This window comes from Hyperoodon ampullatus, assembly GCF_949752795.1.
Source record: "Hyperoodon ampullatus genome assembly, chromosome: 10".
Classification (NCBI taxonomy): domain Eukaryota; kingdom Metazoa; phylum Chordata; class Mammalia; order Artiodactyla; family Ziphiidae; genus Hyperoodon; species Hyperoodon ampullatus.
The window spans coordinates 70,418,001-70,440,586 of record NC_136923.1 but is presented as its reverse complement, the minus strand read 5'-3'; the positions used below and the strand labels follow the sequence as shown (position 1 = coordinate 70,440,586).

Below are 22,586 nucleotides of genomic sequence, written 5' to 3'. Positions count from 1 at the left end.
AACTGAAAATCATAACCTATTTTACATTACAATAAGTATAGACAATATATCTTATAAACTATTAGGAAAACTTAAGTGGTGAATATTTTTAAGGTTCTAAAATCAACAAACTTATATTCTGCCTGCATTTAACCATTCACATACTTGCTCATCAAGTAAACACTTTCCCTGGTGCTTTAATTTCTACATAGGGAAGGAGATATGGCCTGGGGTCCATACAATGTGAGGGAAATGAAACTGAGCCTCCTACATAAAGAAAGTTCTAGGTGGACAGTTGCCCTGTCCATGAAAAGGGGATGAGAAAAACTCTGTCAGTTGAGGTAAAAGGCAATGAAACTAGCCCTCTGCCCAGAAATTTGGATGGAAAAAACATTGGTCAAAGGGTACAAACTTCCAGTTATAAGATGAATAAGTTCTGGGGACCTAATGTACAGCATGGTGACTGTAGTTAACGATACTGTATTGTATACTTAAAAGTTGCTAAGGGAGTAGATCTTAAATGCCATTACCAAAAAAGAAGAAAAAAAGGTAATTATGTGAGGCAATGGAGGTGTTGGCTAATGCTATGGTGGTAATCATTTCACAATGTGTTAAATCAATTCTTTGTATACCTTAAACTTACATAATGTTATATGTCAATTATATCTCAATAAAGCTGGCAAAAATGCTTAACCATATATTTGAAAAAATGTAAACATACTTCATGAATATTTTTAGTATTTATAGGGACATCATTGCGACAGCGAACAAAAACTACACACACTCCTTTTAGTTTTTCTGGGGCTGCGTTGTCTATATACAATCTCATCATTTTTGCCCCTTTGGTTGCTCCAGCAATAGTTCGACCACATTCTGAAAACAAAAGTCAAGAACTTAGCATACGATCACATGACTGATCAAATGTCATAAATTACTGTGGATCTTATACCCTTGTTCCTTGCTTTACTTTAAGAAGTTTTCAATATAATTATGGAATAAAATTTTTTGTCGATGAAAAGATGTAATTGCAAATCTTAAATTGCAGCCTCCTTGGGTGCCTTTCACTGAGTTCTGCACTTTGCTCCTTTTGGCCTGGCCTCAGGCAGGACTTTCATGCAAACCCTTCTCTTATCCCATTCTCAACCCTTTGCCTCCTTAATCCTTGCTAATCTTTCGTATCTCAGCCAAAATGCCACCTCTCAGGTAAACTTTCACTGGCTCCCCCAAGAAGATCCTGTCCCCCACTAAATACTCTCATAGCACCCAACTTATATTAAATCCTTCCTTGAACTAATTTCAATGAAAATGTATCATTAGAAATCTTTCTTCAATGTTTAAAAACTATTTAAAATACGAGAATTCTGTTAGATATCTAGTTGCAATATTTTTTTCGTTCTTTTTTTAAAAAATTTTTTTGGCTGCGTTGGGTCTTAGTTGCGGCACACAGGATCTTTGTTGAGGCATGTGGGATCTTTTCTTTGTGGCGTGTGGGCTTCTCTCTAGTTGTGGACTGCGGGTTTTCTCTCTCTAGTTGTGGCATGTGGGCTCCAGAGCATGTGGGCTCTGTAGTTTGCAGCACACGGGCTCTCTCGTTGAGGCGTGTGAGCTCAGTAGTTGTGGCATGTGGGCTTAGTTGTGGGATCTTAGTTCCCCGACCAGGGATCGAACCCGCATCCCCTGTATCGGAAGGTGGGCTCTTTACCACTGGTACCACCAGGGAAGTCCCTGGTTGCAATATTAATAAGCAAAAAATCAACAGTCTTCCTGTTCACAACCATAACCAATTTGCAGTATGATCTAAGAAAATTTTACATCCCTATCACAAAACCATAAGCATCTTTTGTCTGCCCAGCCCTCCTTCCTTTGGGTTTGGGGAATTTCTCCCATCCTGGGATTCTGGAAGACACCAGTCTCAGAGCCCTGCAGGGGTACACATGTGAAAACTATACTAATTAGACTCTCTGCAAGACTGTAAATCTTGAATGCAGAGACACAAAGATAAAAGGGTATCTGAGCAAGGTCAATCTACTGATGAATCCAAAGAAACTGCCCTGAAATCCATGGAAATGCTCTATTCCTATTTTTCCCAAGGCCTGATTGTTCAGCTAGTTCTAAATTTTGTGAACTACCCAAATGTTTTAATTTTTTTGCTTACCTAAGCCAGAGTCTGCATCTTGCTTGCAGCCAAAGAACCCTGAGACATGGTATGCAGCAATGTAGAGCTCAAATGCTCATTCATGGAGGTTGGCAGAATTACCTTTACCCTTAATATTCTCCCTTTTTTCCTTGATAAGTGAACCTGAATTTGTCCCATTTAGCAATCTGTACATTCTCAGGGAGACAACTGCTTTCTCAGTATCCCTAGCCCCTAGGGTAGTCATGTGACATAAGAAGCTTGGGCTTTCCTGATAAAGGGGAGAGGTGTAACTAGTAGGCACCTTTCCTACATGATGAAAACCTGTACATAATGTCTAGACTTCATCTTGCAACCATGTGGAACAAATATGAACACAAAACAATGTGTTAAGAACAGCAGAATAGGGGACTTGCCTTGTGGCGCAGTGGTTAAGAATCTACCTGCCAATGCAGGGGACACCGGTTCGATCCCTGGTCAGGGAAGATCCCACATGCCGTGGAGCAAATGAGCCATGTGGCACACATACTGAGCCTGCGCTCTACAGCCGGTGCTCTAAAGCAAGAGAAGCCACCGCAATGAGAAGCCCGTGCACCACAACGAAAAGTAGCTCCCGCTCGCGGCAACTAGAGAAAAGCCCGCACGCAGCAACGAAGACCCAATGCAGCCAAATAAATTAATTAATTAAATTAAAAAAAAAAAAAGAATGGCAGAACAGAAATAAAATAAGAATCTGGGTTTCTGATGGCGTTACTGAGCACTTGAACCACTGCTAGCCACTGCCTGCCCAGTTATGAGAGAAAAATAGACTCCCTATTTGTTTAAGCTACTATTAGGATTTCCATTACTCACAGCTGAATATATTCCTGGCTTCTAAAAATCCAAATGCAGCTACACTATAGAATACTATACAGCATCTTTTAAATTAGTTAAATCTATATTTAATAACATAAAAAATGTCTAGGTTATACTGTCAAGTCCAAAAAGTAAGTCAAGAATAAAACGTGTTATATGATCATATTTTTAAAATGATAATAAGTGTCTACATATTAGCACATGCATATAAGACAGACATGTAGAGGAATACTTACCAAGCTGATAAATGTATTATTTTTGGAAATAGCAAAAATAATAATTAAAAGTATGTTTACCCTTTCTTCTGGCAGTTCTCCTGAGAATTCTCCCTAAAAAGTCTTCCTAATCCACATAGAATTAGCTTCAATGATATTCATTGAGGCATTGTTTAAAGGAGAAAAAAGTTGTGAACAGCCTAACTAATAATAAGTTTTGAACCCAATAGTTGAATCAGCCTAATGAAGTACAATGCAACTGTTTAAAATTTAATTGTGGAAATGTATCAGTGGCATGGAGAAGACAATATTATCAATTTTTAAAAGCTACCATAGAATAATATAGAGTTGGATCCCATTTTTATAAAGCATTTATAAGTCGATTTTTTTAGTCCAATTAAATTGAAAAAAAAAAAAAAAAGGAAGCATATCTTGGGTGACATGGTCCCCAAACAGGAAATGCAATGTTTTTGAAAATAATTAAGAGAAGGCTGAACTAACTCTCATGGCTACTGAGTTCCTTTTTCTTTCTGAGACTGGACTATAATCTTGGATGACAAGACTTTTTTAGGGAGTGAGGCAAAATTTACAAGGCACTTGCCCTGAGCCCAGCATACACCACGGTCCTCCCAATCCCATGAGGTGAGTTCCATTACTGTTCCCATTTTACAGATGAGAAAACCAAGGCCTGGAGAGGTGAAATAACTCTCCCAGTGTGACCCAGCGAGTAAAGAGTGGAGCTTGTCTTCACCACCTCACTTCTGACCCTCTCCAGAACTGAGCTTTAAACCAGTGTGTCAAACAGTGTCTATATGTGATCCCCTCCTCCCTGCAGGCCCAGGGGTCTGCACATCGTCAGTGGAGGGTGTGATAAGCTCTGCATTTTAAGAAAACAACATCTGGTGTGGGATACTCTCACCCATATACCAGGATACACAGGATAACCTGTCTAGAAGAAATGGAAAGTTTCACACTGTTGATACTGACTTGAAATCCACCCTGAGCTCCAAAGTTTGGACCAAGGCTATTTAGAAAGATAATTGTTAGGGCAGAGGGGTCTTAGAATAGAGCAGGGCACTGAGTATGAAGAAAGTGGCTTCCTTCTCAGTCCTACCTTGGCCCCTTACACTTTCATCCAGTACCTGCCTACTCCCCATCAAGCTTTGCCTCCTCGGGACCCACAGGGCTGGTGGTCTGAGTGAACAAGGTGTAGGCATAGGCGCTGTCTGGAGGAACAAGTCATTGGGGTGCTGAAGTTTGCAGTGACCAGCACAATCCCAGGAGGGGCAGCAGTTTGTAGTTACTTGGTCACTCTTCCAGCTGAAGAATGCACGTCCCCCTTCTCATCTGTCTTGTACTTTCATAAATTTTGACAAAGAACGACCCAAAGCACCAGAGTGGGTACAAGGTCAGTAAACCACAAAGCATTCCCAGCCTCCAGCACATTCGGAATAAGTGAGATGCTACTTGTGAGCCATAAAAGAGGTGATTACTTTCCTGGTTAAAGGCAGCAAGAATGCCGTAGGCTGTGGAAAGGTGGAGGCACAGAGAGCCCGTCTCAAACTTACCTTGTCATCCAGAAGCATCTTGGAGAGCTCTGTCTGTCTGGTGTTGTAATCTTGGCACAAAAGGAATATTCTCACTAGCTCTACATTCTTGTTTTGGCCCAATAAGTTTGAAAATGATACTTTTTTTTTTCAGCTGAAAGCTTGAGAGTTTCATTATTATTATTTATACTATACTCTTCCAAAGAAGGTTTGAGGCAATATACAATAACAATAAATGCTATGGACTGAATGTGTCCCCCCAAATATATATATGTATAGCAGTATATATATATACTGCAAAATAGGATCCAACTCTACATATTATATATGCAACTCTGGATGTCAAGAGTCAATGAACCATGAATATGTCTTAGACTTGCAGCAATACTTATAATTTGGGTCATTACAAACATCTAAATTAGTGATCAGAAGATAAAACTAGCAGAAGGTAAAACTATATACATAGTGGTATATATACTGTGTATATATATGTACATACCTCATACATACTGTACATATACATATCAAAATACATAGAGGGAAATACACACACACACACACACACACACACACACATATATATACAAAAGAAGTTACAGAAGGATACTCATCAAGGAGTTAACTTGATTATTCCAAGTAAGTGGGAATGTGGGTGGTAGTTTTAATTTTTCTTCTAATGGTAGATATTTTCTCACCTTTCTATATTTTCAGCTATTGTTTTAATTTGTAATGAATTATGAAAATTTGGACCTTACAATAATGTCCCAGCATAAGAATGGTGAGAGACAGAAGATCAATAGAGCAGACATAGTCACTAATCATGAGTCTACATATTTCATTGGTGAAGAAAGACATATATATTAAACAATTAGATGAAAACAGAAGAACACGATCAAGTGGTGTATTTTTGCAATGCAAACTTTAAAAGAGACAGGCGTTTGGAGGATAGTGATGGATGTGGTTTGGAACACTCTGGTAAGGCTCTGAAGTAAAGAGAATGCCTGAGGCGATACGGAGGAGGGGTAGGATTTGGCTGGGTGGAGACACTTAGGAGGGTGGAGAAAAGGGCACGGAAATGACTGGTGTGGACAGACAACCATGAAGACTGGCTTAGAGAGAGCAGCAAGTTCATGTCTGGCAGAATAGGAGATCAGACTAAACAAGTACTCTGTGTCCAGATTATGACAGGCCTTAGTGGAATAAATGAAGAGTTTGGACTCAATCCAACAGCAGGACAATGAAAGATTTACTTGGCAGGAATAAGCAGTATGGATTTCAGAGAGGAAATCTGGTAACAGAGATACTGGTTTTCAATTTGGAATACTGGGGCAGGCATGAGATAGGAGCCTAGCTTAAAGGCAGCAGAGGAGGAAAGCAAGAAAGAACCAACAGAGGGGACACGGTAAAATCCACAAGATTTATAAGATAAGTAGTCTAAAACCAAAGGATGATCCGTGTACCTAGTTATTAAGACAAAAGTTTAATGACCTAGTAAAGTATCAATTCTTTTTGGAATAACGTGAAAAGTAGGGAAAGCCAGATATTCCACTACCAGCTGCAGCAAACACAAGATGCTGACCCAGCACCACAGGGAGTGACTGGTGTGCTTTCGGGTGGTTTCATGACTATTTCTAGTCATCTGACAACACGTGTACAAAATGGCCCTATCTGTTTCAAGGAAAAGGCAATTAAATTCTAGTGAAAATGTGTATTCCCAGGACAGGTCAATGACTTCTATAAGGATGCTTTCTTCTTCAATCATTATAGCAATCTTGTAAGCTCCTGGTAAATTTTCTTTATAAATATAAGATTGTTTACGTATAAGAGAAAAGATATGCTGCACTTTAACATTCATTCTTGAATAGCTGGCATGTTACCCTTGCAAAACATCCTTACCAAGACCAGGTACATCTCCTTCCTGGTACAAAAACTTCAATGTCTTACAACCATCTTTCTTAAAGAAAAGAGTAAATGCTTCCAGCTGTTAAACAAAAGAGAAAATGATAATCAATAAAATGACTAAGAAACTATAATAAAATGAACCAAGCCCTGTGCTAGGCATTTTATATACCTTAGTCCTCATAGTTTTGTAAATAAAGAAAATGAGGCTAAAAGAGTTTATTCAAGGTACACAGAAGCAGGTACATCAGAGGCAGGATTAGAATCCGAACTAATTTAACTCCAAAATTATCATGGAATATAGGGTGAATTCTATTTCCAAACCTACATTACTTATCTACATATATAAGTGAGCCTCCACTTACCTATCCCTGCCTCACAGCATCTTATAGGGGTAAATAGGTGAGTCCAACTGGAGGTAAACATAAAGAATTATTGTTAAGAGAAACTACTCTTTTTTTTTTTTGGCTGCACTGAGTGGCTTGCAGGATCTTAGTTCCCTGACCAGGGATTGAACCTGCGCCCTTGGCAGTGAAAGCACGGAGTCCTAACCACTGGACTGCCAGGGAATTCCCAAGAGAAACTATTCTTAAAAGTTGATTTGTGGAACAGTAAAATTTGCCTTATTAACTAACTGTTTTGTTTGACCAATTATTTGAGTAATTATATTTTCAGCAATTATAATTTGACCTATATTGTAGCCAAACTAATATAAAAACAAATTAATATAATGTCTTCCATATTTATGAGCATGAATTTAATTACTTATGAGTCAGTATAATTATCTTAGTAAGTAGATATCTAGGTCACATAAACAAAAACTCTCACACATCATTAGGGAAACACAAGTTTACTGACACCCCTTCACCTAGTCCCACTGATTTCATACATAAGTGTCTGTCTTGGGCAGTGGGTTTCTCTTCACTTACTGACCAATTCCTGTAGGAAGTATCTCAGGTCTGGCAAAGCCTCGCACCCTTAGACAATGGTTCTCAAACATTTGTGTGCATCAGAGAAGCAACTAGGGGACGTCTTAAAAATACAGAATGGGGCTTCCCTGGTGGCGCAGTGGTTGAGAGTCTGCCTGCCAATGCAGGGGACACGGGTTCGTGCCCCGGTCCGGGAGGATCCCACATGCCGCAGAGCGGCTGGGCCCGTGAGCCACGGCTGCTGAGCCTGCGTGTCTGGAGCCTGTGCTCTGCGGTGGGAGAGGCCACGGCAGTGAGAGGCCCGCGTACCACACACACACACAAAAAAAATACAGAATGCTGGGCCCAAGGATTTGCATTTCTAAAAAGTTCCAGGTGATGCTGCTGCTTGTCCTGGGACCACGTTTGGGAGCCACCACCCTGGGAGATGAAATGGAGCCACGGAGATGCGCAAAATTCTAGCCCTTCATTTCCTACTCTTCCATTTCACACGTAAACTTGGCTCTATTGCATAATTACCACCTAAAAGATACAGAAGCTGTCAGCATAGCTATTCTTGCCCAGTTCCACACTTTCATGCTGTATGTGACTTCTATGACCCATCAGCTTTGAATGCATACAAACTCTCAAAAGTAGACCACCTGACTGTGGTAAAAAAAAAAAAACCTCAATATCAAACATAATGAATTCTTGGCTTTTAGACATGTTGTACTCCTGAGGCCAGCAGAGTGAAAACCGTCGTGGGCCAAAATCATGACTGCAGTTAAAAATTCACTTATAATACGTAATATTTTACAAATACTTAATCTGAGTTTCACCACAACCTTGCACTAGGTAAGGTGGCATTATTATGCCCCTCTTGCAGAAAAGAAAATTAAAGCTAAAAAGAATTTGAGGGGACTTCCCTGGTGGCGCAGTGGTTAAGAATCCACCTGCCAATTCAGGGGACACGGGTTCAAGCCCTGGTCCAGGAAGACCACACATGCCGTGGAGCAACTAAACCCGTGTGCCATGACTACTGAGCCTGTGCTCTAGAGCCCATGAGCCACAACCACTGAGCCCACGTGCCACAACGACTGAAGCCCGTGTGCCTAGAGCCTGTGTTCCGCAAGAAGAGAAGCCACCGCAATGAGAAGCCCGCGCACCACAACGAAGAGTAACTCTCACTTGCCGCAACTAGAGAAAGCCCACACAGCAACAAAGACCCAACGCAGCCATAAATAAATAAATAAATAAATAAATAAATAAATAAATAAATAAATAAAAAGAATTTGAGGACTTCTCTGGTGGTCCAGTGGTTAAGACTCTGCGCTTCCATTGCAGGGGGCACAGGTTTGATCCCTGGTCAGGGAACTAAGATCCCATGTGCTATGTGGCCCAGCCAAAAAATAATAATAATAATAATAAATTAAAAATAAATAAAAATTTTAAAAATTTGAGTGAAGGACCCAAAGACACATACCCACAAGTGCAGAACCTGGAACTCCAGATCTGCTCTCTTACCACAGAACTGTGCTGCTGCTGTCTTAACTTTGGAAAACACTATCATGTAAGCCAGGAAAGTAATGTCTGTGACTATTATGAGCAGTGCTGAATGAAAGTAGCAGGAACACAAGAAGCAGCAAAAGCTTGAATGCCAATGCAGCAGAAACCTCTGTATTGGTTAGGGTCCTGGCAAGCAAAGGAGTCATAACAAAGAGGTTCTGAAGAAACCTTATAATAAAAAGGCTACTTCTAGAGGCCAGAGCAGGGTAAGGGAAGCTGTGGCACTAGCAGCAACACAGGACTAGCAACAGAGGAAAACCAGTACCACCTCAAGGCCTGGAAGGGAGGGCATTGGGGGGAAGGGGGTAGCGGGAAGCAGGCTGAGAGCTGGGGCTGGGGGAAAGGGACAGCTCGGGAGGACACTGGCAGAAACGTGGCCAAGTGGGGAGGGATCAGGCTTCTTTCTCTTCTGCCCTCCAATCTCCTGCTGGTGGCTCCCAGAAGCTGAGCCACATGGAAACCAGAGGATGAGGGAGCCCATATGGTAGATTCCAGAGAGGTCAGCCTTCCAGGCCACAGAGCAGGGTGGAACACAGTCGGGAATGGATCTGAAGGCAAACAAAATAACCACTACATCTTCTGTTGTCTACCCTTTTTTTTTTTTGCGGTACGCGGGCCTCTCACTGTTGTGGCCTCTCCCATTGCAGAGCACAGGCTCCAGACGCGCAGGCTCAGCGGCCATGGCTCACAGGCCCAGCCACTCCGCGGCATGTGGGATCCTCCCGGACCAGGGCACGAACCCGCATCCCCTGCATTGGCAGGTGGACTCTCAACCACTGCGCCACCAGAGAAGCCCTGTTGTCTACCCTTTTGCAGAGCTTTTAATGAACTGTTTTCACTCTGGATTGTGCAATAGGCCTCACATAAAAGAAAAACTTTTCCATACACCCAGTTACCTAAACAACCACAACAAAACATACCACCCCTTGCTCCAACTTCTTACTCACCCATCCACTAATCATGATGCCAATTTACTACATGTTCTTGCTTTGTCCATGTAATCAAATGAGCACTCTAATCTCTCCCGGATTTTGACATTGGTTTCCATCCTAGATGTACTTACTATCTTCCCTCCACTGTGGCTTTGCAATTCACCAGCAACTCTTAAGGAAACACCTTTCCTGGCTTGACTCTTCCCTTAATCCTAGATTTCCCATTCCTTGCAGCCTAAGCAGTGTCTGGCCTGGTCCATGATAGCCTTAAAGGAAGAAGCTAACCACAAAGACCCAAAGTCCAAGACACACCCCAGGAATGACAAATGGAAGGGTTTGCAGGCATTGGGCACTCCCACTTCCTGGTCAGCATGCTAGCCAGTGAGAGAGGCTTCCTCCAAGTAGAGAATGCCAGCCCAGAAAACCAGGTGGCAGATACTTAAGGGTGATAAATACCACCTCTGTAGATACTCATCTCCCCAACTTAGTCCTAGCAGCAGTCTTCCTCTGAAGGCACTGCTCAGTCCCCACGTCTATGCCTAAATCTTTTGCAGAGCTAGTGGGATTCCAATTGTGAAGTTAGCCAAATATGTGGCCTTAAAATTTTCAGGTGCAACAACGTTGATTACCTATATGGTTTCTTCCCTAACCAAGCATAGGAATTGTCCTTGGGACAGGCCTGAAGCCTGGGCCTATTGAGAATCACATTTTTTAGAAATTGGCCTTCCATTCATCTCTTGGTCATCTGCTCAGTGATGTGTGCAAGGTTGTTTTGCATCACTTTCTTCTACCTAGAGAATAGGCAGACACATAACCAGAGTCACCAGAGGAGCCAAAATAGTAGAGAAGAGAGGCCAGGAGAGATGAAAACAAATGAAAATACAAACAAACAAAAACAACTTGAGAGTGGCAAAGAGAATCCTGTTGCCACTGGGTGGTATCCTCCATAGCCAGGACAGGTTACAGAACTTGTGAGGCCCAGTGAAAAATGAAAATTCAGAACCACTTGTTTAGAAATTATTAATAATTTTAAGATGGCAACAGGAGATCATTTATCCAAGGGCAGGGCCCTTCAGCACAAGGGCCTACTCAACTAATAGCCCGCATGCCCGTGAAGCCATCCTTAGCCACACGCACATTCCCACAGGGAACTTTGGTGACCTGGGAAACCATCCTACTTCCAGTTGCTTGCTGTGGCACCTCTTGTTTTATGTACACATCTCCAAGTTTGTCCATCCTTTGCCATTAAAATAGCTCAGAGCTATTGATCTCTCTGCATCAACCACATGCCCATGTCACTGTAACACACTAAGGGAACAAGAAAATGATCAATCCCATTCAACTGTCAGGGGCCTGCCAGTTCTAAAGCTTTATAAGGGTCCTGGAAGAAATGAAGGGCAGACAACTTCCAGAACTTGGTAACATACTGCATCAAGCAAGGGACAGGCTCTTTTAGGAAACATTCCACAGACTCTTCGCTCCTCGAGCAAGCTAAAGAGTTTTGCCCAAGCTCACTGGGCAAGAACAGGGAGCATGGACCCTGATAATGGCAACCTCACCACAATGCCGCCCCCAATGCAACTCTCTCACCCTTGCATCTAGTGGGACAATCGGCTCACCACCAGCATGTACCTGCTCACTGGTCTTGTAGAAGCTCCAGCCCAGGTCACTCCTAGACTTGATAAAAAGCTCAAGCAGCTAAGAGTAATTTTGTTGAAAATTTAGAACCTGAGCTATAAGGAAGCTATGACAGTGCTTCCAGGAGCTGCTATGGAAGTCACAGTTTATCATATATTACTATAATTAAGGTGACCATATAAATTCATCATCCAAAACTGGGACCCTTTTAGCAGTGAAAGGAGGAACTGTTAATAATTATGCTAGAAAAGTAGGGATAATCCAGGGCTGTCCCTGGCATGCAGAGACGCATGGTAATCACCTCATTGTTTTCAACTATATTCATGCAGTAGTCACTGTTCCCTAGCTCTATTTCTGCAGTTTGTTTTTCTATCCAAATGATTTGCATGTGTAGTTTATATAACCTGTACTTTTAAAATATCACTCTACCTGTGCTTGACTATCCCTCTAACTTCTGAAGCCATTTTGAGTTAGAATCTTAGCTCATTTCTAGTTACCAACTCCTTTTTTCCCTTCCTCCACAATAGTAGGCCAAACTAGAAATATCATCCAATTGGCTATAACTATGTGAAATAAAGCTTCTTCTCTATTCAGTTAAATCCCAACCTTCTCTTTCTAAATGTTTTGTTGTTCACAATGATTCAAGTTTCTTCAACCAATCACTTCTCAAAGAGTAATTAAAAAATAATAATAAGACTTAAACTTACAGATGGGCAATCCAAAATTAATTCTTCAACAGTTGTTATGTCCAGGCCAAGCTTTTCTGATAGAATTTCAAATATATATTTGTATGAAGGGTCAATTTTCATTTTTCGGTTTTCCCTTGCATCTCTAAATCTTGCCTAAAGAATGAAAACCATGTGTAAAAATTGTAATTATGAAGAAAAATCACCAAAATATTTCATTTCAGATAAAAATGACACTTAATAAAAATGGTATTATAAGCAAAACCTGTCTCTCTTTTAATGTTTCCTGTAGACTTGTAATGCCACTCATACTTCGGAGATATTTGGATGATCTGCGGGAAGACTGAGAGAGCACATCAGAAGGCACTGATTGAACCAATCGTGGCGCAGGCCTAGGTCGAACCCTTCTCAGATCCGGGTCATCTTCGTCTGGCATAACTATCCTTTCATCAGAAGGAATGAGATTCATATAATCACTTAAAGAGAAAGTAGGACCTTTTTTGGAAAGAGAGACAGTATCTTCTTCAGATGCCTCTTCTGGGAGGGGTGGGGCCTCTTCACTGGAAGGAGGAGGAGCCTCTTCTTCCGGAGGCGGGGGAGCCTCATCTCCTGGATCCGGAGGGGCAACATCTTCTGAGCTAGGAGGTGCTGCCTCTCCCGAAGAGGATGGGGCTTCTTCTTCCGGAGGAGGTGGGTCACCTTCTTCAGCGCTCATGTTATCCACTCCTTCCACCTGCAGAGCACCTTAAAACTTCAAAACCTAGGATTATAAAAATTTTTTAAACTGTTCAATAAATTAAGTATGATGTATTAATTTATCCCTCCCATTGAAGCTAGACAAGTAGCAAAATTATCTGTTTCTCCCATACTGCATTATCTAAAGAAACTAAGTTTACAGGGCTAGAGAGAGAAATTTTTTTTAAAGTGAGACAGCGCGTGCACGTGTGCACACACACACACACCCCTACACCTACACATCTCTAGGGTCTTTTTCAAACTATAAGTAACCACTGCAATTGATGGGAGGACACCTGTCCTCAGGTATGGAAAAAGGGCTGAAAAAAGATTGAGAGCGACTGTACTCAAGGACCAACTGGTGATCAACACGAGGATACTTATCCAAGAGATCAAGCAAAGAACTACATGGACTGAAATGTTCCTTGCTTGGGGGAACTCTGCTACTCTACAATTCACCAATCAGACACTCAACTGTCCAGCCATCTCATCTATATGAGCATAACCAGGACCACCCAAAAAGCATAAAACATACTCTTGGAAGCCAAAATGAATATCCCAAGTCCAAACATAAAATTCATGCTAAAATGTGATTGTGACTATTTACTGAAGCAACGGTATCATATAAAGTATAAATCCAACCTACCCAATCAGAAAAGCTCCAATTATAAAGGAGTGTGGAAGTTATCATGAGCACATAACAAGGAAAATTAGGGGTCACCAGCAGAATGGGACAAAACGTTACTTACAGAAAAAAAATCATATTTAGGACAATAATCAAGCCTCCATCAAAATAATTAGGAGTTTGGGATATCGCTAAGATCCAGAAACCAGTATAACAGTAAATACCTGAAGAACAAAAGAACAAATTCCAAAGCAGATAGTTCAAAAGAAGAAGATAAAGAGGCTTTCTAGTGAGAAATTCTGAGGACACTGGTGCAGACCTGGCCTAAGTAAGATGGTGCATCATATGAAGGGACACCAGCAGCCCTCCATCGGACAGAGATAGCCTGTAACCTGCACCTGACATCTGCCCTCACCAGGTTTTCCAAAGGACCCATAAACAGCTGAAATTGGTTTTTTTTGATATGCTAGGTTGGCCTATTCAAGAACAGAAAGACCCACACTGACCTTTTAGCTGTCAGCTAACCAGTTTACCTACCCACACCCAAGATGTCAAACAAGGACCAATGTTCTCAAACTGTCTGAAGTACTTTTTTTTCTCATCCCTCTCTCCTCTCTCTTTTATAAATCCTGGTTTTTGTCTTTGACTCTTGGCCACAATCTAATGTCTAGCTTTTTCACACAAGAGTAAATTTGCTTGGGTAGTAACTAATTAAACGTCTCTTGAGTTATTATTGGACACAACAAAGATCTACAATACCCAGGAGTTGTGTGTGTATTACATTCTTACACTTGAAACTGGCCTAGGGGAGTTGGTTGTGCCATCTATAATAACTCAAGAACAATTATGATGATACACATTAGTGAAGTCATATCAACTACCTGTCACTCTGCTCAAATTTATGCTTTTGAATTCTGCAAAACAATTTACTTTACTCCATAAGAGAATCGTGCCTTCTCTCAAAGGATATCAACAGGCATTGTTGTCTGGTTTCTGAAATGAAAGCAAAATTTACTTTAATTTCAATAAATGGTGAAACACATGTACTGACTGAGCTCAGTAGGGCCGGAGAGCTTCTCCATAGGCAATAAATGCTCTTTCTAGACACACACAGTTATTTAGGCCAGTATAGAGCCACTATTACTTAAGCCATCAAGGAAAGACTAAAGTTGAATCATGACATTTTGTTTAAGAAATCAAGGAAGTATACAATAAATCTTAATGAGTTTTCCATCTAAAAATGACAACTATTTCTTAAGTGTTGGCACAGATTCACAGATTAAATTTTCAGAAAATGTTATTACCCAACACAATTAATTCCCTGGAGATTCCAGATAGTTAAGATTCATGGCACATAATTTCAGAACTAGAAAATAAACCTTAAAAATCACCTAGTTTAACTCTCCCTTTTTACTGATAATGAAACTAAGATCCAGGGAAGTCACAGATCTTATCTGACTACACACCCAATTGATCTTTCTAAACTTCAGATCATATCATATCACGGTCCTATTTAGTTTTGCCCCCTTGTTCACCTAGCTATTTGTAATCTTGCAATGAAAGGATATTAAAAGCTAAAAAAGCTTAAGGTAGTCCTGAATAACATCAGTTAGGTTAAACAAAATCTATGACTAAGGTCAGGCTGAATCGATAGGCTTAGACAAGGAAAATTGAAAGCAAGTAAAAAGGAATGGGAAAAAGAAGGAAAGAAAGCTGAAAATAAGACAAATAGAGTGTAAAGAGAAGAAAAAAACCTGGAAATCCTCTCCCTCCGTTTCTGTGCCACAGTTGTCATCACTCAAAGTGGTGTGAGTAACTGAAACATGCCCAAGGGCATGACACTCACTCTTGGAGAAAGACAACAAGACAAGATCCTTGTCCTCCAGCATTCACAATCTTATTGGGGAGATAAAGTAATCTTTGCAAATCAACCAAGAGTGTAAAATTGCAGAGTTCTATCAGAAAAGGAAATTAGAAAAGGAAAAAATTAGTGTGGCCAAAATAGACAAAGATGACTTCATGCAGGATTTGGACATAAGTTGGCCTTGAAGGATAAGAAGGATTCAATCAGAATCGGAAAGAAAAAAATCTAGATAAAGAAGTAAAGAGGTAAAGCTATGAAAAATTATGAAGAGGTCAGAGGGGGAGAATTTAGTTGGGAAAAAAAGTGCTTAGAATTATGCAATATCATATTTATTCTTCCAAAAGACCATAAATATCAAGGATTCAGAATCAGTTAAAATAAAAAATAAAATGTGGTTTTCATACAAACACAGATTCTTAATGTTAACATGTTAGGGAACAGGCTCAGTTCTACTCAGACCTGTTTTTCTGGCACTCCTAGGTCATGTTTGAAAATCTCCTAATCAAGAATTCCCCAAGTTTATAATAAAATACACTGAAAGAGGTCATTGTGAGTTACTCTGCTCCTATGGTAATCTAATAAACATAGTCTATAGCCTCAGTTCAGGTAAACATATTTAAATATAACATACATATACTTTCCACCTCTATGTGTGTCTCCTTACCTCAGTTTCCTTGGGATTTATGTGAAGCTGTTTAAGGGGGTGGTGTGGGGGGGAAACAGCATTTAATTTCTAAAAGTTATTAGAATACTCCTCTCAGAATATATGTTTTATGTAAAGAGTTCAATTTGTGCTCTGTGAATTGAGTGCTGACATATATATCTCAAGCTAGGGACAGGATAAGCTCTTATTTTGTGAACATAAAGAGTCTTTATGGTCAGTAGTCTGTACACACCGACAATACAGAAAATGATAACAAGGTATTAATCACTATCATGACTGAGAAACAAGTAATTTCTAAATAATTTGTTACAGTTTACATTTTTAAGGTAAATCATATACCTCAAACTCTCAAAATAAATAAATGATTACTGCCATTTTGGGGAGATTTTGCTTAAGGAAGCTGTAGAATTCTTCCTCTGATGAAATCATTTGAGATGCTTTTCCTACATGGTTTTCAAATGTCAAATCATAGTTGGCATGTAATGAACTCTAAATATAAAATGTCAGTTTACCACTCCCAAAGACTGATGCAATTATTTAACTGTAACTTAGAAAATGTACACAGCTGTTTTATATAGAAGAATTCCTAAAAACTGTAGCAAAAATTTTAATAGATTACATAGTTGAAATGGAAAAATTTTTAGTAAATATAAATTAGCTTAATATATATACACATTCACATGTTTGTATATATGCAACATGTTTGCAACAGCAAAAAGAAGCAAGAAAACAAATACACTCCCTGGAAACAACCAAAATGTTCCTTAATAAAGGATGCATTAATTGTACCGTAGTACACTGTTCAATAAAGTTTTAATTTGACATTAGCAATAAAAATAATGAGGTAAAGCTATATACAGATACAGAAACATCTCAATCACATACTGTTACATGGAGAAAAAAACCAAGGTAGTACAGTGCATTGTATATCAACTGTATAAATTTTTTAAGTGTATGTAGGCATATACATGGTATTTCATCTATTCTAAGATGCACACTTTTAAGAAGGTTTAACTGGCAACCTTTTTTCCTTTCCTCACATCTTTTTTCTTTATGCTGTTACATACATATAATATGTAGTTTCCATCTATGTAATTGCATAAAATTATAATCAGTAACAGTTTAGATTTAATAAAATGCATCAGAAGCTTTCCAGGAAAGATACACAATGAATTATGAACAATGATTGCCTTGTGTAAAAAAAGGCCAGATAAGAGAAGCAGAGGAAGAGCTGTACTTTTTAATTTGATAACTTTATGGTTTATAAAAAATTATAATCGTGTGCATATTTTACTTGTATAATATGTGTTTATATCATATACAATAACACACAATATGTGTTTATATTTTTCTCCTATATATCTTAGGACTTAAAATTTAGAAACTAAATTTCCCTCTGAATTTTAGAATTTAACAAGATTACTTCGGCAACGAAGGAGCGGGTCTTTACTCCAAGTATTCACGCTTTGCTGGCCATAGAGCACAGAGGGGATGCAGGATAAACACCTTTTCGTCTTCTCCTCCTCCTCCCCGTGTCCTCCCCAGACAACTTGCTGCCAAATACAATCATTTTAAATTCCCACCACCCCTTCTCTTTAAGTTCAATTTTGGAGGTTCATTGGACGTCCACAAAATCATTCCTAGTCATTTCCAGGAGCAAGTTGCCATTTCAACCACACCCCTTTCTCTTGTGCCCAGCTCTGTACCCCTATCCCTTCATGATGACTAAGGGGTCTCTGCGTGCTTGGCCGCTGTGGCGACATACACAACCGAGAAGCCCCTCCAAAGCAAAACGCACACACGGAGGCGGGGGAGGGAGAGGGCAGACTGTTAAACACACACAGGGTGGCCAACGTCAAGAAAAGGTGAATGAACAAAGGGCTGAAAGAAACTAGAAGGGAAAGAAACTTCTGGAAAAAAACGACAGAGATGATGACATTTGACTTGGGTCTGAAGAGCTGTCAGGAGAGGACGGGGGAGGGGACTCTCCTAGCAAGAATGCAGGGAAAGTCTTAGATTGCTTAGGAGAAGTGGCAAATTTAGGGATGAGATTTTCGGGGCGTGGGGGAGTGAGGAGGAGCGAGGAGCAGAAGATAAGCCTGAATGGCTAGGCCTTCTGTTTGTCTTACTTTTGAATTCTTAAAAGGGGGAGCGGGGTGTGGAGTCTGTCAGACGTTCAACGAAGAGACTGGGATTCACCAAGGGCAGGGGCTGGCTGCGGGTTGTAGTGGGGTGGGAACTGGACAGGCTGGGGGCATTAGCGGGGAGCTGGGGGGTAGAGGGAGGCAAGCAGGCCGGACCTCAGTGGGGCGGGGAATCCGGCTCTGCGCGGGTCTCCGAGGCGCACTCACCCGCCGCTTACCTCAGCGTGGCGACCCGGGGCGGCCGCGCAGCGCCGTGAGCTGCTCCTGCTCGGTCTCCGCGACCACCGAGGCTCGGCCGTTGGGAGTCCGAGGCCAGTTCGCTCCCCGGCGCCCCGCGCGGGCTCCGCCGGGCTCTGCTCCCTGCGGGGCGCGGGGGGCTGGGACGCGGGCTTTCCCCACACCGTGCCGCCCCCCGCGCGCTCGCGGGCCGGGACAATCACCTCACGAGCCCGAGAAGTGAAACACTGTTTAGCGGCCCTCGGGCCGCGGAAGGAGCAGCTGCCTAGAGATGGAATATTTAAGGAGGTGGGGACTTGGGAGGATTCCAAGGTAGGCTTTGAGGGGATTGGTACGGAAATGTCTTGATATATAAAGTAGCGTTTTCTATGACCTTTACGTTTTCTGAAGTTACTTCGTGTCTCACTAGAGAACATTAAATGTTTTCTTTTGAATTTGTTAGCTCAGAAAACTATGACTGGTAATGTAGAGAGTAGAAGGACTGAAGAAAACTGACTACTTTTCAAAGTTTACACCCCGCCCCCACCGCCCTTTCCAGTACTTTTTTTTTTTTTTTTTTTTTTCGGTACGCGAGCCTCTCACTGTTGTGGCCTCTCCCGTTGCGGAGCACAGGCTCCGGACGCGCAGGCTCAGTGGTCATGGCTCACGGGCCCAGCCACTCCGCGGCACGTGGGATCTTCCCGGACCGGGCACGAACCCGTGTCCCCTGCATCAGCAGGCGGACTCTCAACCACTGCGCACCAGGGAAGCCCTCCAGTACATTTCTGCTTTTACCCCTGACGAGGCGTGATGGGTCTCCATTTTAATTAGGTGTTAATATATATATATATATATATATATATATATATATATATGGTTTCAAGCCTCATTGACTGAAAGATGATACTATGGACAGAAATAAAAACATCAAGACAACCCACTGGAAATGTCTAAATGTTCTAGGGAATGTGCAATTAAAATACACAGATTATCAATATTTGTTGTTATAATTGTCCTAACATAGCCAAATGATCTTATTATCAAATAACAATTTAGTAGCCAGCCATTCAAGTAAAATATATATAAAAAATATATAAATATATATAAATATTGAGTAACTATCCACAGTTCATTCTTTGAGCTTTTTTTTTATGGCTGAAACAGCACACCTATACCTTGTTTAGTTGTCCATCCTATTTAGTTTGAAAAAAAAACACTGACAATAGAGACCTAGGCAACTAATAAAACAAAGTTCATTAAGGAAAATTAACTCTACCATAAAAGTATTTTAAACATACTCTGAGTAGATTTCCTAATCTTTACTAACATACAAAACAGAACAAAAAACAAAACAGGTATGTTCACCTGCAGTGGGTTGAATTGTGTCCCCCTAAAATAAGTCCAAGTCTGTTGTTTCCTGGTACCTGTCTGTGAATGTGACGTTATTTGGAAACAGTGTCTTTGCAGGTAAACTTAAGGATCTCAAGGTGAGATCACCCTGGATCTACAGTGGGTCGTTAATCCTATGACTGGTGTCCTTAGAAGAGAAAGAGGAGAGAGATTTCAGACACAGGGAAGGAGGCCATGTGAAGACCCAGGCAGAGATTGCAGTTACGCTGCCACAAACCAAGGAACACATGGAGCCACCAAAAGATGGAAGAGGCAAGGAAGGATTCTCCCCTAGAGCCTTTAAAGAGAGTATAGTCCTGCCAACAACTTGATTTCACACTTCTAGCTTCCAGAATTGTGAGAGAATAAATTTTTGTTGTTTTAAGCCACCAAGTTTTTGATGATTTGTTACATCAGCTCAAGGAAACTAATATCCCTTCTACCAAAAAGGAAACAGTTCTAAACTCTATTTGGAATTTGTGTCTTCTAAAATAGTGACTATTCTAAACTATTCCTTCCCCACTATTGCTGTCTTTTCTTTTGTTTCTGTATGTGGTGCTTATTACTTTTAAGCTTTTAAAACGTATATTATATATATTTAAGAGATACAGAGAGGTATAAAGAATAATACAACTATCCATTTACCCAACATCCAACTTAAGTTATGAAACAACGTCAAAACATTTAAATCCCCAGTATATCCCTCCCCTTTGGCTTTTTCAGTTGTTGCTTAGAGCAAATCATGTTCTTGAATTTGGAGTTGTTTTTTCCCAGGTACTTCCTGATGCCATTACTGGATGTATATTTAGCCCTAAGCAATACATTATATTCTTGCAGAGTTTAAAACTGTTAAAAAAGTTGTATTGGTCATATGAATTCTTCTTCAACTTTTAATTATTTCATTTCTATTTGTGAGGTTTATCAATGTTGGAATATGTTCCTCAGATTCATTCATTTTCACTTATGTATATTATTCCACTGTGAAAATAACACAATTTATTTTCTCACAGTTGGACATTTAGGTTTTATCAATTTTTTTTTTCTATTCAAACTTTGTCTCTTATACTTAGAGTGTAGGCATGATAGTCCTCTGGATATGTACTTAGTAGGATGTACTGTCTTTAACTTTACTTAAATACTGTCAAATTATTTTCCAAAGTGTTTATAATAATTTAGGCTTCCACCAGCAAACAATGCTCCTCATTCACACCAACACTTGATACTGATACACTATGAATTTAAAATTTTTTGTCAATCTGAAGGGTATGAAGGGAACCTCATTTTTATATTAAATTGCATTTCCCTGTTTTCCAGTAAGTTAGAGCATTTTTTCATGTGGCTATTAGTTACTTGTGTTTCCTCTTTTGTAAACTGCCTATTTTTCTCTTTTGCCATTTTTTCTATTGAGTTACCTTTTCCTCATTGATTTGTAAGGGTTTTTACATATTATGGATACTGATCCTTTGTTGGCTATGTGTGTTGCCCATACCTTCTCCCACTTTGTGGTTTGTCTTTTTACTTTTTTATGGTGTGTTTTAGTTAAGATATTTTTTCTCTTATATTTTATGCTTTTACATCTCACTAAGAAATTCCTACCATGAATTCATAAAGATATTCTCTGATATTTTATTCTTTACATGTTTAAGTTTTGCCTTTTCACTTTTATATCTTTAATACACACTTGGACTTCTGTTTTTCTTTATGGTATGAAATGGAGAAATCTGCTTTTTTTTTTTCCATATAGATAAATGATGGCATCCTAGCACCATTCATTGAAAAGGTCATCCTTTCCCCAATTATCTGCAGTACTAGCTCTGATCTAAATCAAGTTTTCATGTCTGTACATGTGTGTGATAGTTGTGTATTGCTGCACAACAAATTACCCCAAAACTTAGCAGCTAAAAACAACAAACATTTATTATCTCATAGTTTCTGTGGGTTAGGAATCCGGGAGTGGTCTAGTCGGGTAGTTCTGGCTCAAGGTTCTCACAAGATCAACTTGTTAAGGGGTCAACTGGGGCAGCAGTCATCTCAAAGTTCTCCTAGGAGAGGACCCACTTCCAAGCTCACTCATGTGGCTGTTGGCAAGCCTCAGATCCTCAATGGCTGTTGACAGGGGACATCAGTTCCTTGCTACATGAGTTTCTCCATATGTTGCTCACAACGTGGCAGCTTGCTTACCCTCTGAGTGAGAGACTGGAGAAAAAGAAAGTAAGAGAGAGATCCCAAGACAAGAATCACAGCCTTTACATAGTCTAACTCAGAAGTGACATCCCATCACTTCTGCCATATTCTATTCCTTAGAAGTGAGTCACTAAATCCATATTCAAGGGGAGAGGATAACACAAGAGCATAAATACCAGGAGGTGGGGATCATTGGGGCTATTTTAGAGCTGCTTGCCACAGTTCCCATTTATTGATCTATACCAGTGCCATTGCCACATTGTCTTACTGTAGATTTATACTGTCTTGGATGGGTAGGTTCCCCTACTTTTTTCTTTTTTTTTTTTTTTTTTGGCCTTGTTGTGCAGTTTGCGGGATCTCAGTTCCCCAACCAGGGATTGAACTGGGGCCACAGCAGTGAAAGTGC

At 40.4% G+C, this 22,586-nt stretch overlaps 1 protein-coding gene across 1 annotated transcript in view; it reads right to left on the bottom strand.

Annotated features, from left to right (window-relative positions):
- Positions 1-13,074, bottom strand: part of DNAH8 (dynein axonemal heavy chain 8) — a gene marked incomplete at both ends in the record, with an annotated part of 333,524 nt that extends 320,450 nt beyond the window's left edge. Inside the window, 4 exons of the mRNA XM_079713152.1 lie at positions 701-852; positions 6,627-6,711; positions 12,381-12,515; positions 12,625-13,074. Coding sequence (XP_079569278.1) covers positions 701-852; positions 6,627-6,711; positions 12,381-12,515; positions 12,625-13,074 — 822 coding nt within the window. The remainder of the gene's footprint in view (positions 1-700; positions 853-6,626; positions 6,712-12,380; positions 12,516-12,624) is intronic.
- Between the last annotated feature and the right edge of the window lie 9,512 nt (positions 13,075-22,586).